This window comes from Castor canadensis, chromosome 5, assembly GCF_047511655.1.
Source record: "Castor canadensis chromosome 5, mCasCan1.hap1v2, whole genome shotgun sequence".
NCBI classification, from domain to species: Eukaryota; Metazoa; Chordata; class Mammalia; order Rodentia; family Castoridae; genus Castor; species Castor canadensis.
Window position 1 is genome coordinate 72,380,636 of NC_133390.1, and position 17,764 is coordinate 72,398,399.

The 17,764-nt window shown below is 41.5% G+C and overlaps 1 protein-coding gene across 25 annotated transcripts in view; it reads left to right on the forward strand.

Annotated features, from left to right (window-relative positions):
* Positions 1-17,764, forward strand: part of Kalrn (kalirin RhoGEF kinase) — a 660,017-nt gene that overhangs the window by 563,180 nt on the left and 79,073 nt on the right. For 16 of the 25 annotated variants that reach the window (XM_074073308.1, XM_074073309.1, XM_074073314.1 and 13 more), the window contains 4 exons: positions 2,162-2,445; positions 3,507-3,611; positions 6,952-7,047; positions 16,406-16,536. In XM_074073308.1, the coding sequence (XP_073929409.1) occupies positions 2,162-2,445; positions 3,507-3,611; positions 6,952-7,047; positions 16,406-16,536 (616 nt within the window). The remainder of the gene's footprint in view (positions 1-2,161; positions 2,446-3,506; positions 3,612-6,951; positions 7,048-16,405; positions 16,537-17,764) is intronic. The other 9 variants (XM_074073310.1, XM_074073311.1, XM_074073334.1 and 6 more) reach the window with 3 other exon arrangements.

The window sequence follows — 17,764 nt, forward strand, 5'->3', positions numbered from 1 at the left end:
AAATATCTTGAGAACACACTACCTCACAGATGCTCTGTGACATTATTATTGGTCAGTTATTCTTGCTTGGCATCTTTATTTGTGTGCTGATGCTCCTGTGTTGCTGTGTGACTTCTGGAAGTCTTAGGACCCTAGCTTTCTCAACCCTAATAGAACCAAGAATGACATCCCTGAGCAACAGAAGCTAGAACGATGTCTGATGTGGGCTTAAAGAGCTTTCTTTTGAATAACTGCAAACTGTTTTATATGCCAATGTAGGTGGAGTGTAATGCTGATTTCCTCAGAGTCCAGTGGGTATTCAGATGTTAAGGATTTGGGGAAGAGTTAATAAAGTTTGCCTCATGTGCTTTTCACACATGCCTACATCTACCCCAAAGTTTTTCTAATCTTTCTGTTCCACCACAACAGTCAGTAGGAACTCAGGGACTGGATATGGCACAGACATGAAGGGCCCAGTAGTGTAGTTTAGCACATAAATCTGGTTGACTGGCATGCAAATCACACCCTGCCCCATGAGCTGTATGTCCTTGGGCAAATCGACTGGTGTCTCTAAGTCTACAGATTTCTTTCCTTTCCTCATGGAGTTGTAATGAGAATGCCTAGACTGTTCCAAGTACATTGTAACATTGAAAATAGTCAATAAATGGCATAACAACTTACAAACAATATGCTGATTTCTCCCATTTTAAAAAACAAAACAAAACAAACTCCCTTGATCTCTAATCACTATCCCTTTAAAACAAAACAAGAATTCTCTGTGCTCTGTCTTTTTCCTTCTCTCTCCCATTCTCTGACACTCTCTAATCAGGCTTAGCCCCCTCCATTCTAATACAGCTGCTTTTTTTACAAAGTCACCAATCACTTCTATGTTGCTAAGTTTAAGACTTAATTCTTAAGTCAGTGCTCTTGACCTATGAAGCAGCATTTGACATAGCCATAAATGCAGCCTCCAGGACACCCACCTAGAGGCTTTTCCTCCTACCTCTCTGGCTGATTCCTTGTCTTCTTGGTTCCTTGCCTTTGGTTGAGTTTTTGGACTTCTTCCTTTTCTGTGTTGATCCCCTTGATAACTTCACCCAGTTTCATGGCTTCCAACACCATTTCAACACTGCCAACCCTTTAATCATCTTCAGCTCACCAGTGCTTTCTTCCCTAAGTTCAGAGCTGATATCAAGTTGTTATTCACTTCTCCACTCATATCTAATGGGCATCTCAAAGATTTCGGAAACTGAATTCCTATCTTCTTTCCTCTAAACCTGCCCCTCTCATACTTTTTCCCATCTGAGGAGCCTCATCCTAATAATGGTTCAGGGCAAAAATCAAGTTATCCTAACTGTATTTTTTTCATCTACCTGTTAGAAAATCCTATTAGCCCTGCTGTCAAAACACATCCAGAATCTGATCCCTTCTAAAAGCCACTGCCCTCCTCCAAGCTACCAACATCTCTCACCTGGAATAGTGTAATATCCTCCTAGGTTTGCTTTCTATTTCCACTGCCCCCAATTTCAATGACCTTTTCAAATGTAAGGCATTTTTGTCTTTCTGGCTCAGTCTTCCAGTGAGTTTTCTCTCCAGATGAAAGCCAAAGGCATATGGTTACCCAGCCCTAATGGCCCAGTCCCTGTTCCTCTCTTACTGCTGTTTCCTTTGATTACTCCACTGAAGCCACCCCAGGTCCTACCTTGGGACTTTTGTGTTTACTTTGTTTCTACCCAATTGCAATGCCCTTTGCCAAGTGACCATGTAGTTGCTCTCTTACCACCATTAGGTCTACACTTAAATGTCAAGTGATGAGACTTTCCCTGGCCTACTGTTTACTTGTACCCCTTTTTCCCTACTCCCTTTCCCTACTTTATTTTTTAGTATAGCTCTTCTCACTATCTATGATGCTTAACATTTTACTTATTTCATTGTTGTCATAGTCTATTATATGTGTTTCCTACCAGAACACAAACTCCACGAAGGCAGGTTTCTTTGTCTCTTGTCTACTTCTGTTCCCACAACACCTGGGATGGTACCAAACACCAATAGTATCCACTCTTACTGCTGTCCCTTGACCTTGACCTTCTGCCTTGTGTCCTAGTTTCCTCAGGGTGGAGCTGTCTTAATCCCAGGTCGACTTTCTCTAATGTGGCTGTGTCTGTCTGTTCTTCTTCCTCAGATGCATATTCCCATTCCTCCAGTGAAAATGGAGGCAAGTCGGAGTCCGTGGCCAACCTGCAGACTCAGTCCTCTCTGAACTCCATCCACAGTTCCCCGGGTCCCAAGCGCTCCACCAATACCCTTAAAAAGTGGCTGACAAGTCCTGTGCGTCGGCTTAATAGTGGGAAAGCAGATGGAAACATCAAAAAGCAGAAGAAAGTACGCGACGGTCGGAAGAGCTTCGACCTGGGATCTCCTAAGCCTGGGGATGAGACGACACCACAGGGAGATAGTGCTGATGAGGTACTTTTACCAGAGCCCTGCAGACCTCTATCCAGAAGGGGCCTCTGATGTTCTTCCCTCATAGTTCTATGATTTAGTCAGTCTCCAGCAGTTTGTCATCTTCAGCCTCAGAGATTTTGAGATTTAACTGATTTGATTTGTGACCCATTCGCACACTGATCAGTACGTAGAATTGCCAACAGACAGAAATCACTTTGCCAGATTTGGAGATAGTAGCCTGGCCTCAGGGGAGGCAGTTGGTCACCTGCCTCCACTAAAGACTACATGAAAACCAGCAGTCCTGTTTAGAATAAGAATAAAACAATGGAGACCATTTCAGTGCCACATGTAAAAGGTTTCTGCAAAGGGGACAAGTTATGAAGAACAGATAAACGTTATAATAGGCAAAGTTTCAGCAAGAAACCTTAATGGGGTCATCCAGTGATGAAATGGCCCTGGTGCACACCTGTACTGGAAGGACTTGGGAGGAACCCCCCGTGTTAGCCAAGAGATTAATCTGGGCAATTTCTGCAGTCTTACAAAGCTGAGATTCTGTAATCAAAATATAGGGACATGTTTTGGTTATCCCTATATTTTGAATGAGATAACTGTTTTATCTGGATGACTAGCCTTCTCTGATCACTAGCAAAACTAAGAAATTCTTCCTCTTGTTAAACAGACTTCCTCCTTATTGTAATTTCATGCCACCTGCCATTTCTTCCTCTGGAAGTAGCATAAAGCTTGGTGATATTTGAATTTTAATTTAATAGCCCTTCAGAAATCTTAAAGGTTAGGCTCTCTCTGGCTATTCTTTTAGCTTTCTGTTTTTCTGACTAATTAGTAAAAACAGAGTTTTGTTTTTGTTTTATTTGGGGGAGGGTACTTACTCCCACTTGGTCCTCACAGTCCTTTGAGATAAACAAGTGTATCCATATTACAGAGGAAGAAACTGCTCCTGAAAAGATAGGGGTGTGTTGAAGGAAGAACAACTTCTTACATATTATTTGTTTAAATAACAAGTCCTGAACCACTGGCATCTTTCACAGTATGAAACAGTAACTAACACTGCTCTTTTGTTCTAGAAGAGCAAGAAAGGTTGGGGTGAAGATGAGCCAGATGAAGAGTCCCACACACCCCTCCCTCCACCCATGAAGATCTTTGACAACGACCCTACACAGGATGAGATGGTAGGACCTCTGCTTTCTTACTGGAAAGAGCAATGTGTAGCACCTGGGATTTCACTTTGTGTATGTGAGATGGGGGTGTCAGATACTGTCCCTCATTATCTCTTAGGCCATGTGAATCCACAATCATACAGATTTTGTCTATGTTTGGTAGGTGTCTTCTCTCCTATTTCTGGAAGTCTGACTTTGTTCTGGGCAGTGTAGGTGTGTGTGTAGAATTCTTAAAGTGGAAATGTGCCTGGGAACTTGTCCTGTTGATAAAGGGTAATGGTTCTGCCTTTGGAAGCAGCAGATCCTAAAAGGAACTATTTATCTCAGAAAGGAATCTGTGATGGCTGCAGCCTTTGGTTTTATCTGACTGTACACCTGTGTTATAGTTGTCTTCCCTGTCCTCAACTCTGAAATCTAATTGCAGTAAATTCCAATTGACTCCAGTGCCATGAAAATTCTGTGATCATAGCATGTGGAGTGGAGATGCTGCAAAGAGGAGGTTATTGTCAAAGGTGGGCAAGTATAGCATGCCAAGTTGCCCAAACTCTTTGTTTTGCAAAGTTCTCCTGTTTACTAGTATCTGAAATGTCCATGTCCACTGTGCCTCTCATCCCCTGGTGGTCACCACAATTGTTCTGGAGCAGAAGCTCAGGTTAGATAATATTGGTCCAGTGGTACTGACTTCCATGTTCTGAGCTGGGGCATGGGGCTGCTTATGTTGTATTGTCTATCTCTCACTTTCCTTACAGCCATGCCTTCACTCCATTGTGTTTTTCTTGCCCTCTTGTAGTATGGCTGGAACTCTTGGACCATTGAAGTGGAGGTTTTAGTGTTTGGATGCACTTCCCATTTTCTTTCAGTGTCATTTTGTGATGGTGGTGATGGTGGCTAGCCTGGCCATCCCTTGTGCTTTCCCTGTGCTCTGACTCACAGTGGGGCAGCCTCCTTTGAGGGCCCAACGTATGTAGACAGGAAATGAGTTTTCATAATACCATCTAGATACACCACAAAGGCTCTGTTAATGTTTCTGGGGACATCTCAGTTCTTATTTAATTCTGTCTGCTTTGCACTGATTGTTAACCTATAGATATTATTTAATTTCTCTCTGTAGGCCAGAGGGATCGTCTCTCACAGGACAATGACTAAGTCATCTCCCATGGGAGACTCCCCTTTCTGAGACTCACCCTGTGAAAAATATACCCTATGAGGAGTTGTGATTCCTCCTGAGGTGATGTTGACAGATCTCTGGCTCTGGATGTTGGGAAGAAAAGTAGTAGAAAACATGGCATCTTGGCCATCCTGGATTCCCAGAAGCAGAGATGCCTATACTTCACCTTGAGATGGGAGTGAGAACCAGCCCAGTGGGATTCCCCAAGGCCTGCCCTTGTAAAATGTTGTATAAACAATGATAGTGTGCCTGGGGAGAAAGCTCTGATGTCCAATATCTGCCATAGCCCTTTGCATGAGGGACCAGCCTTGCATAAGATAGGAAAGGTCGTGAACCCTCTTGAGGCAGTTCACTCAAACACAGCTTGTTTGGGAAAATGGATGTTATGTTGCTTCTGGATAGTTTTTAATAGAGAATGCAGACTTTAATAGAGAATCCAGATAAGTGTGGCTCTTTTCTTATCCATTGCAACAGTCCCTATTTAGAAATGTGAATTCTCTTCAGACCAGCTTGTTTGATTTCTGTACATTTGTTTGTTTTTTGTTGTTATTTTGTTTTTAATATTCAGTATTGGGATGAGTCTCAGAACTGCTAGTAAGTGGAGTTGCATTCATTGAAGCAATTTTTACAACAGTGTAAAAGAACTTTTAAAAATTCATCCAGTGTAATGTGGTACAATTATCTCAGTTCTCCTTGTTCCCTTCTAATCTTTGTTCATATCCATGGATGTTTTATATTATAGTATGTGTAAGATATGTTCAATACTTTATTACCATTTCCTAGAATCTTATTAATTTTACCTTTATAAGTATCATTTGAATAGCTACAAAATACTTTGCTTAATGTTCTGTGATTTGCTTCATCAGCCCCTTTGTGGACATCTTAATAGAGTGTTTCCAGTCTTCACTCCTCTGAATAATACCCCTGCAGATTACTGCATACATATGGCATTTATTCTTTTGACATCTGTCCTTTGAATAAGTTCCCAGGAGCAGGATTACTAGGAAAAAGGTGATAACTTGGCTTTCCAAACATGAACTTTTTCCTTTATCCCTGAAGAAAGGAAAAAGAGTATTATTATAACTTTCTTAATTGCATTTATTTGATATTTTCCTCCATCTCAGAAGCAGAGATTTTAAAAGTAACTCTTAGGTTAGACAGAAAGCTTTCTTTTTTAAAACTCTTCCCTCTAACCTAAGGGAGAAACTTGAAGGCAGGGCAAGGCCTGGACATTCAACTTTCTATGCCCATAGTCATCGTGCCTATCTCTCAGACTGGGAACACTGTTTCCCTCTGCTCTGATACATTGAGGCAAAAGCATGTACACATGCATACAGAGTTAGCCATTTCTCCCACAATTTCTCCTCAGGTTGAAGAAGTAGGGAAAAAATAAGCAAATGAACAAAGAAACAATGTCTTCAGTGAGGGGGATCCCCAAACCATTGAGCAGATGTGAATAAGTCCTTACTGCAGGTATAGAGGGAAGAGGGGCATAGAAAGGCCCTGCAGTTGAGCCTGTGAGCAGGATAGTCCCTGGGCACCCCAACATGTGACATTCAACTAATGCTGAAGCCCTTTACTACTTCCTAAGTTTCCAGTTTGAGACTTGCCAGGGTCAGTTATGTTTTGTTGAGGGGGGCAGGGGACATAGGGAGGAGATAGCTAGCTGAGCTCTTACATATCCTGCCTCTACCCTTCTTGCTTGACACGCAGTGAAGGTCCATATCTAAGGCTATAGAAAAGCAAGGACTATTTCTCTTCTTCAGTCACATTTAAGGCTGGGTTTATTGATTCCTTCCAGACCCTGGGATTGCAATGGACATCCACATAGTAACTGAAATCCTGCTTGCCTTCAGAGCAGCCAGTCCCCACCCTGTTGTCACTAGGGGCCCTTGCCTGTTGGCCTCCAGGGACTCAGTAACCTTCCCCTTAGTTCCTTGGAGGTCTGCCTAAGGAGAATCCAAGCTCATGTATGTTTTGTTGCTGGCCAGAATTTCTGACAACAGGTCTGGCATGCCTGTCAACCCCCACTACTCCCCACTTCCCTCTGTCATCTCTTCCCTATAAACACAGAGCTGTGCCTCCCTGGCCTGCCTTGCGCTTTGGACTTTCTGTTTTGCTTCCTAATTGCTGTTCCTCACTCCTTGCTAATCTGCTTTTCCTTTGCTGCTCAATGTCTTACAGTCCTCCTCTTTGCTAGCAGCCCGGCAGGCTTCCACTGAAGTACCTACTGCTGCAGACCTTGTCAGTGCAATAGAAAAGTTGGTCAAAAGCAAGCTGGTAAGTGGGGGTCCTGGAGGCAATTCTGTGTGTGGCTCACCTCCATGTGGCTCCCAGGGCTTTGCATTGATCTGCCATGTTCTCATTTGCACTTATTCCTCCTATAGGATTAGTTCCAGTAATGATGGCTTCTAAAAAGCTGTGCCCCAAAGTCCTTTTTGGCATTGTTTGGGAATTGGCGTGGGAAATTAACAAGCCCTTTTGGGGTTATGATGTTGATGAAAGGTGAAAAGTATATAAGAAAAACTAGCTTCAATGTAAGACTGATCCACTGGTCCCCAGGAGAGTGGCATTCATCCTGTGACTGGGGTGTGTCTGGTTAGCTCTGAAGCTAGTGTCCTGTGCTGCTGAGACAGGGCATGAGTTGGATCTTTGAAACACCAGGTAATTTTATTTGGGGACCTTGTAGCTTGAAAAGTCTTATAAAATTAGACTACTGATTATAAAGGGAAATAGACAAAAGTGTGTGGATACTTTGCCACAAGAAATTAAGGAACCCAGAATATATCTCTGTTGAAGGAGGAAAAACTGAACATAAACCACCCACAACTGGTCTACCTGTGACTGTCTTATAGACCAACCATATCACTGGAGGAAGGGCAGTAAGTCTGAGCTGGTCCAGGATGTTGGTGTAATGCTGATGGAAGAACTCCTGTCTGGATGGCTCACTGGGATAGAACTGTCCTTCGACTCTCATGTTTTTATATCTAAGTGTATTGCTGTAAGATGACAATTTTCCTTTTTCCTTTTTTTCCGTCTCAATCCATGTCACCCATTTGGCTTTTCTTGCCATTCTCATTAGGATAAATGTCTTTGCTTCCTCCAGACTTCTGTCGGGAAGTCTTGTTAATCATCACCATTTAAGACCTTCTGAGGAAAATAATGGGTCCTTTCATGGAGATATCTGATAATTTTTATTCCATTCACTCCCTTTTCATATATCCCGGTTTGCAATTTGCAGATAAGATTTAACACATATGATCTTGTTATTTTCCTTCTATATTTTCTTTCCTAATTAAAAAGAGCTCGTGGTTTTAGTAACCAGTGAACTCTTAGAGACTGTCCATTTTTCTGCCATGTCCTTCTGCTATCCTAGCAGAAGTTAAGTGCTCTTGTGGGCACTACACTGACTTTACAAAGTCACACATTTGGCTTTCTTCCCTCAAGTTTTTGTTCATACCACCCCATTTCTCTGGAATGTTTTCTCTCTTATTTTTGCTTATCTAGTGCACAATGGTCCTTCAAGGTCCTACTCAAATCTCATCTCTCCACAAGGCTTTCCCTGGCCAGTCCAGACCAAAATTCTTTTGAAATCTCACCACAATTACTAAAGGCACACTCTGCCTGGGACAGCTCTTAGATGGCCCTGTTCTGATATTTATTGTTAAAATATCTTAATCTTTTCATTTGCAATTTACCTCCCAAGCTAGATAATTAATTTAGAACATTATTATTTTTTCTTCCACTAGTATATAGGAGTCTTTTTCACTTAATGGGTTTTTCATGAACAGTTGTTTCCAAAAGTCTGTATTTGTTTACATTTTAGGTTACCTTTCCCATACCACTGCTACTACTGAGCTTTGAACTGTCAAAGTCCCCTTGGCCCTCTGGTGTGTGATCCCTGGGTTCGGTGTTAGACACGTAAATGAAGATGTTGACACATCTCATAAGAGGGGTACAGGATGACACTGGAGTTCACTGGTCCTATAACAGGCTCTCAAATGGCTGCTGAATGAATGTCCTTTCTGTCATGACTTTACCATAAGGGCTGTAACTTCTCCACCAATAATTACTTCTTGAGGACCTACAGTGAGCCCAGAATTGCAGAGCTTTATTTGACTTAACATATAAAGCTAAACCCATATCAAGAAAGAAGTAAGGGAGCAGTACTTTGGTTTCTCAGGATCTTCTCACCAGAATCTCTCTTTCTTCCCATCCCACTGTGAGGTAGCCGTAAAGCAAAAGTAAACTGAGAATATTTTAGACATGTTTGAGAATGCTAAGTTACTTTTTTACCTCCAAAGTGTCTTAAAGGTAAAAACTTGTAAGCTTTTTAGCTTAGAAGAAAAAGCCTAGAGCCCATAAAAGTTCTGGAATGTTTATTTGACTAAAGTACAACAGTGTAAAGGATGCCAAAATAGCCAGTAGTGTCACAAACTTGTTAATGAAAGTACAATGTACAGGTTAGGAGAAGTAATAGTCCCATTGTACTCAAAGCTGTTCAGACCACACCTGTCATGAGTCGTGTGTGAGTAATACATGTATTGTCAGTGCAGCATTCTAGATTGTTCTTGAAAGAACTGCAAGTGCCCCAGAGGACCTTGAGGTCCATGTCATTTGAGTGAAAGTTGAAGAAACTGAGATTCAGTTTGGGGAGAATTGAGGAGAAGCACTAAATCTATCTTCCAATAATGAACGTGCTGCTGTAGGAATGAGGGCTGGTCTGACTGTTGCTCCAGAGGGCAGAATCTGAACCTGTGAGTGGGAGTTATCTTAGTGTAGTGTCAGGGAGAACTAACAGAGTCCTTTTCAATTCACAAAGGCCAGTTCCATTCATGGGAACATCTGGTATGCTTGGACTGTTGTCCAGGGTCTTTCTGCTTTCTCTGTTAGTTGTTCAAACAATAGCACCAAAATCTGCACTTAGAATTCATTTTGCCCTCCAGCTTTACCAAAGATGAGGTCACATTTGTTCCTAGGTTCCAAAGTTGCCGCCAGGGCTTTCTGGTCCCATAACTATTCTTGCACCAAGGTTTCTGCCTCAGTGAGTAGTGATCTCTCCTGCCCAAGAGCTATAATTGGAAGACAAAGACAGGGCTCTGAAGCTCACTTTCTGAACATAATAGACCCTTCTGAATGGACCCTGCTGGCCTTGGTCTCTGTTTACCAAGAAAGGATGCTTACTCACCTCCCCCAGAGAGCTAATATATTTTTTTCTGGCCTTCGTATTAAGGTATTGTCTGTAACTCTGAGTCAGAAGTAAGGACTCTATCTAATTTCCCCATGGCTTTTTTTTTTTTTAAAACAGGGTCTTGCCACATAGCCCAGGCTGGCCTTGAAGTGCCTCAGCCTTCTGAGTGCTGGGATTATAGGTATGCCTTACCACTCCCAGTCTCTGTGTGATTTCTTCTATTGGCAGTACTCAAGTTTGAACTCAGGGCCTCATGCCCTTGCTAGAAAGGTGCTCTACCACTTAAGGCATGCCCCCAGCCCTTTTTGCTTTAGTTACTTTTTAAATAGGGTCTCATGTTTATGCCAGGCCAGCCTGGACTGCAATCCTCCTATGTACACTTCCCACATAGCTGGGATGACAGGCATATACCACCATGCCTGGCTTGTTTGTCAAGATGGGGGTCTCTGAAACTTTTTCCCCAGGCTGCCACAAATGCATTTCTCCTGGTCTCTGCCTACTTAGTAGCTAGGGTTATGGGCATGAACCACTGTGCCCAACCCTCCTGTGTTATTTTTTTATTAGCATATTATTGTTGTGCTGGGGGTACATTGTGACATTTATAAAAGTTCTTACAATATATAATAGTTGAATTCAGCCCTCCATCATTCTCCTTTATTCCCCGCCCCCATTCTTGGAATAGTTTCAACAGGTCTCAGTTTTCCACTTATATACATGAATATATGATATTTCTACCACATTCACCCTCCTTGTGAGCCACAGAAGATCACGGCGAGGACCAGGCTGTGTTATGCGTGTGCTTTGCTGTCCTTTACATGGATTGCCTGTACCGTCAGTAGCTGGTGGAGTTAGCAGAAGTTTGGAGTCTAGATGGAAGAAAATAAAGGCCCCATTATGTCCACTATGGAGTTACGTGTTTTCAGGAACTGGGTTCATTTAGCATTGCTCTGTGGAGATTCCTAAGGTTCTTGTCAGAATAGAAAAGTTTAGAATCCACCAAAAAATTTTAACCCAGATTTAACAGTCACAAATCTGAAATGTCATTTGCCTGGAAAATGCAGACCTCAGTTTTTCCACTGTGTAGTTATCCCTACATCTGCCCCTAGATTGCCTACAAATGACTTAGGTCTAATGCTTTTTGTCCAGAGACTCTTACACAAATTTAAAAAGAATATATTTTAGTGTATAATTTTGCAGTTTACCATATGATGTTATAGGGTACATATAAACAGTAATTATAGTGAAACAAATTAACATAATCATCTCATGGCAGTTTTTCTCATGTGACAAGAGCAGCCATTTATTTGGCAAAAATCTCTAATCCAATATAATTTTATTAACCGTAGTCCTCAGGGTCTGCATTAGACCTCCAGATCTGTTCATCCTACATATCTGCTATTTTATATCCTATTTCTCCTTGTTCTTTTCTCTTCTCCCACCCCTAGTAATCACTATTTCATTCTCTATGTCCATGTATTGTACCTTTTAAAATAAGATTTCACATATAAGTAAGGTAATGTGATAGTTTTCTTCTGTCATCTGGCTTATTTCTCATACAGCGTGTCTTCCAAGTTCACTCATGTAGTGGCAAGTACAGAATCTCTTCTTAAGGCTGAAAAATGTTCCTCTGTGTGTGTGTGTGTGTGTGTGTCACAGATTATTTATTCATCCATCAACAGTCACCAAAAACTTAGATTGTTTCCCCATCTTGACTATTGGATATTGGAGGTACAGATATCTTTTTTTTAATTTCTTTTATTCATATGTGCATACAATGTTTGGGTCATTTCTCCCCACTTCCCTCCCCCTCCCAACTCTCTACCTCTCCCCCCCACCCCTTCCCTTCCAGGCAGAAACTATTTTGCTCTTATTTCTAATTTTGTTGAAGAGAGAGTAAAAGCAATAATAGGAAGGAACAAGGGTTTTGCTGGTTGAGATAAGGATAGCTATACAGGGAGTTGACTCGCATTGCTTTCCTGGAGGTACAGATATCTTTACAGTGAGTTGGTTTCATTACCTTTGCGAATATACCTAGTAGTGTGAATGCTACATCGTATAGCGGCTCTCTGTTTAATTTCTTTAGGAACCGCCATATTATTTTCCAAAGTGGTTACACACTAATCTGCATTTCCACCAACAGTGTACAAGGATTCCCTTTTTGCCACACCCTCACCAGTGCTTTCTCTCTTTCTCCTTCTCTCTCTCTCTCTCTCTCTGTCTCTCTCTCTCTCTCTCTCTCTCTCTCTCTCTCTCTCTCTCTCTCTGTAATATATAGTACCCATCCTAATGGGTGTGATATGGAAATTTTTTTGTAGTGAAAGAGCAGCTAAGTGGTGCCTGGTTGGTGCTAGACCAACGGCTAGCTCTGCTAGCCTTACTCTGCTCTGTCTTATCAGACAATCCTTGATCTTCTCTCAGGAGTTCCATAGCGTATTCAATAAATTCCTGGAGCCCTACTCTGTATCAGGCTTTGAGATCAAACACAGACCCTTCCTTACACAGAGTTCAAAACCAAGGGTTAATGCTGAAAATCTTCTCCTGTCTTAACTGTTGGCAACCATTCCCTTCCAGATTTCAGTCTGACATCGCAATACATGACCACCAGAGGATGCCTCCCGTTAAAAACAAAAACTTTTAAAGTAGTTTTTTCTGACTAATAAAAAACAATATATACTCATTCAAGAAAAAATGGAAAAATGACAAGAGTATAAACAAATTATCATCATCTAGACATATTCAGTGTTGAAATTTTGATGTATTTTCTTTCAGATTTTTTACAAACAATGTAATCATAGAGTATTTATATTTTAAGTCCTCTTTTCCTTTGCTATCCTGTCAGAGACATTTTCCCCAGTCATGAAAAACTCTATGGACCATTAAGACTGATTTTTCTAAAACTTAAATATGTTACTTAAACATATACTTAAAACCCTCCCATCATTGGTCTTAGAAAGTAAAGTTTCCTTTTCTTAATGCTATATACAGGCTCCTCACGGTCTGATCTCTGCATACTTCTCCAGAATTCTGTTTTCACTCCTCGTCTCTTCCTTCTCTAGTGCTTACTCACCCCATCTCACCTAACGCAGTCACTTGCCAGTCTTTTTCCCTCACACACTCTATTCCTCCTAGACCAGGTTTTCAGCTTCCCAGGCTGCCCCAGGTGCTTTCACCCCATGACCTTTCCCACAATTCTGTTCCTGCCCAGAATGTCCTCCTGTTGCTATTTCCTTTGCTTTGTGTGTGTGTGTGAGTGTGTGTGTACTGGGGTTTGAACTCGGAGCCTACACCTTGAGCCACTCCACCAGCCCTTTTTTGTGATGTATTTTTTCAAGATATGATACCTTGAATTATTTGCCTGGACTAGCTTCAAACCAAAATCCTCCTGATCTCTGCCTCCTGAAGATAGGATTATAGGCAAGAGCCACCAGCACCCAGCTATGAACTCCTTTCCATTTCTCAGAATAATTGGCTCTCTTTATCTGTGGTTGTATATCTGTGGATTCAACTAAGCAGATTGAAAATATTTGGGAGAAAATTGCATCTGTAGTGAACATGTACAGGCTTTTTTCTTGTCATTATTCCCTAAACAATATAGCATAACAATTATTTACATAATACTTACATTGAATTAAATATTATAAATAATATAGAGATGTTTTAAAGTATACAGGAGGATAAACATAGGTTATATGCAAATACTAAGCCATTTCATAGAAGGGCCCTGAGGATCCCTGGATTTGGTATATGTAGAGGCTCCTGGACCAATCTCCCAGGATACTAAGGAATTGATAGTTCAAGCATTCCCCCTGCCATTAAATCTTTCCCTTCTCTCTCTATCCCACCATATAGCTGCCTGCCCCTTTGTTCATCCTCCATGGTACCCCTCCTGTCTAGAAGAGTACCCACAATGGCTTAGCTTATGGAGAGCAGAGAGCCATCTCTTACTCATCCTTGTTTCTCTAGCCTTTCAAATATTCATCATGTTGGAAATGCTCAATAAATATTTTCTGAATACAGATGAATGATCAATTACAATGTTGTCTAATGAATGCTGTGCAGGGGGTGTAAAAGGTACTTATAGGACCCCAGAGAAAAGGGCATTTTATGGGTATGTGAACCAAGATCCAGTGACTAGGAAATGTGTTCACTTTAACATGAGGGTGATCTTCTTCCATACTTAGCCACCTATGTTAATCCTGTTTACATGTGTGTTCCTGTCCTTGGACCAACTATGAGAACTTGTATTGCTCCCTCCTCATTCAGTTTTCCTTAATCTAATGAGACTGATGTGGCCCTGAAACCCTATATGGGGCAGAAGTCCTCACTGTTGCAGAAAACTGGTCACCATTGTCTATTTCATTCCAGAAGTAGTACCAGCAATTGCAGGTCACCCATAGTTGCCCTTGGTTGTGGTTTAGTGACTCAAAGGGGTCTCTCCCAGCATTCCAGGCAGATTACCCAGCATATAGCTTATCTAAACCCTTTGTTTCCCTCTTCTCCCTCTCATTGCACCACCCTTCTAACAGTCCTAGAGAGTCCTCCCCAAGAAACAGCTCAGGCTTCTTTGCTCATAGAACAGTCAGGCAGGAAGAGGTAGAGTGGACTTCCCTGTGTGACTCTTCAAACTCCTTGTTCTGTAGCCAGGTTGGGAATGGACCATGCCAAGCTGGGTGCACATGAGAACTCCCTCTTTCCCCAAGGCAGAGATGTAGGCCTGCTAACAGTTACCTTGCTGCCAGCTAACAGAACACAGAACAAAGGCTGAAAAGGAAAATATAGAAGAGGAGGGGAGATAAAAGGCACTAATCAAATCCATCACCAGCTGCGTCCATCTGCCTGGGAATCTGTCTTTAGTGATGGCACCAAGGGACACATCACTGGAAAGCTGCCTGTAGCTGGCTTGTCAAGCCTCAGCACCAGACATTCTAATTTCCTTAATAACAGGTTACATATCCTGCATCTATAAATGTCACTAAACCCTTCTCGACCTTTCTTTATTTTTAGCCTATATTGCTGCTCTGGATATAGCAGTTTCCATGGTTGATTACTTGTTCTGTAAATACCTTTATGTCAAATGAAAAGAAATTCTCTCCCTCAAGCCATAAGACCCTGTGCTCTTAATTCTAGTGCTGGTAACAAATTTATGTTTGGCCCTGAGTATATGGTATCCATTTGGGGGGTAGAGGAGAAAGTTGATATCTCTTTTCAAGGTTAAGTTTTGCAGGTTCAAGTCCTAATACTCTCCTTTTCTCATATGGTGGCCCCTCAGTTACCTCATTTACTGTATGTTTCCTTCCCCTGAATCACTTTTTTTATACCTCTGTCTGGCCTATATTGAAATATAGCAGCAATGAGAGTTTGTGACAGATACTCCCAACTGCAGATCAAGCTGAGGCCTTTTGTTCCTGTTATCTTTTTGGATGGCACTTTTTGATCTTTGTGACTTTAATCTTAAGTCCAGTATCTTTAAAGACTACTAAGTGAAACATTTCCTTTTAGCTACAGTGGTTTGTATAGTCAGGCATCTTTGATAGTTTGGAAGTTTTACAGTCACCCACCTTGACCTTGATCTCTTAGTCTTACTGTTTATCTACATTGCCTCAGGACTTGCAGAAATATTAGATTGGCCCCATTTTAAATATCCTTATTGTTACCAGTGCCAATTACAGAGGAAAAGTAAATCATTTTTAACTTCTTATAGAGGTACAGCCATTGCCACTACCCCTTATAAATTGTAAAAATGAATAATCTGATCTCAAAATTGAGGAAATACTGAGGCATGGGACAATTTTAGATGCCTCCTGTAAGATCGCCCATTAACAAGCAGATCCGGGATTAGAATTCAGGTTCTTTTTCCCTTGGCTCCTGCTAAAATATTATTTTAATCCATCTAATTTTTTCTGAACCTACAGCACATTAATTAAAAGAAATGAGGATTAATAAATAAAGTCCTTGATAAATAACCTTACCAAAGATGTTTTTAGAAAAGACTAAATCTATGACTATTTCTATTTTTTTTTAGTATTTCTTAACTATGTATCAATGTCCTCATCAAAAGATTGTAGCTGATTTAACAAAGCATGACTTTACCAAACTAGCACTATCTCTGCCCTTCCCTTATCAGTTTGCATTTGATGGTCCTACAACTGATTTTCTTTTCCTTATCTGGTACAGAATTGCATTGATTAGCTTTCCCTCTGGAGCCGATACCCACAGATAAGTCACTGTGACAATTTCATTATGTCTGGGCAGTTGGCAGTACATGGATATCCAGTGTGTCCTGATTGCCTGCTACAGGAGGGTGGAAGTCTCTGGTCTCCTGTGGTTCAGTGAGAACAGCCTTGACTGCTGACTTCCCAAGGTGGCTGTGGCTAGGGTAGGAGGACTCAGGGCTTCTAAACAACTTCCAGCATACACTCTCTGAGGCAGTTTCATCTTTTTTTTTAGACGCTAGAAGGAGGTTCCTACAGGAGCAGCTTGAAAGACCCCACAGGCTGCCTGAATGAGGGAATGACTCCACCCACACCTCCTAGAAACCTAGAAGATGAACAGAAAGCCAAGGCCCTGAGAGGCAGGATGTAAGTGGCTCCCCAGACCCTACCCTGGTTTATGAGCGTGTGTGTGTGTGTGTGTGTGTGTGTGTGTGTGTGTGTGTGTGTGTTAAATAATGGGCAAGAGTTGGGAGAAATTAAACAGGAATTTTCTGCATTGTGTTCAACTTATCTTGTCCTTCCTAGTGAAGGTGACCCAGATCTGCACAGTATAGCACCAATAAACAGTGCCACTGTTCATCACAGTTGCTCTCCAAGCCACTTTGGCACTGACTTGAAGAAGTTTGGGTTAAGTATGTTCTGTGAGATAGGAGTTGTTATTGACAAAATGTGGTCATGAGCAAGATCTGATAGAAACATAAAACATGCTGTTAAAGAGAAGTAACAGAGTTCAAGGAACTAAAGGACCATTACCACAGGTCTGTAGAACCAGAGAATCCCTGGTCATGGCAGAAAGTCTGATGGAAGTCTCCTGAGGAGACATGTCCCAAATATAGACAGGTGGCAGATGAGAAGCGGGAATTGTCATATGGCTAGGCAGGGCCCATCTCCACTCCTTCTCCAAGCACTTTAATTTTGCATCCATTGTGGATTTAGTTCCATGAGAACCTCTTCTCCACTTTGGAATGGTTAGTGATAAAATACAATTTACATTGTAGTCTATGTCACAAAAACTCATGTGCTATGCAAAGTTTAAATTATCTACCTTAATATGAAATCAGTCTTCTGTTATTTAACATGATGGAGAAGATACTGGATTTTAGTACTGCAAAACCATAACTCCTCCGGAAGTTTAGTTTTCTTCTTCAGGGTTTCATTCTCTTGGAAACAAGCTACCAGTGAGCCTTAGACATAACTCAATGTGTGAGACTGTGAGCCACAGCAAGATGATGTGGCAGATATGAAGAGTCCCTGTTGTCAGTCTCCCCTTCACCCTCAGAGCCATCACTCCTTTATGCAGGTTACAGACATAACAATTAGCAAAATAAGCAAGGCTAAGTTCTTCTGTTGCTGGGAAATATGCAAAGTGAACATTTAGAGCTTTGTTTCCTAGGAAACAAAAGTGGAAATGTCATAGCAAGAGCCTGGTGTCAAAGCAGGGCTGTCCCCTCATAATTCAGAGGAGCAGGTATCATGTAAACTCTGTAATCCCATACTTTTCTCCATAACTTTATGCATGCTCAGGGGGAACCCAAAGAGCGTGATGAATAGAATTTGGGTTAGGAAATACCATCTCCCAGGGGAAATTTCCTGT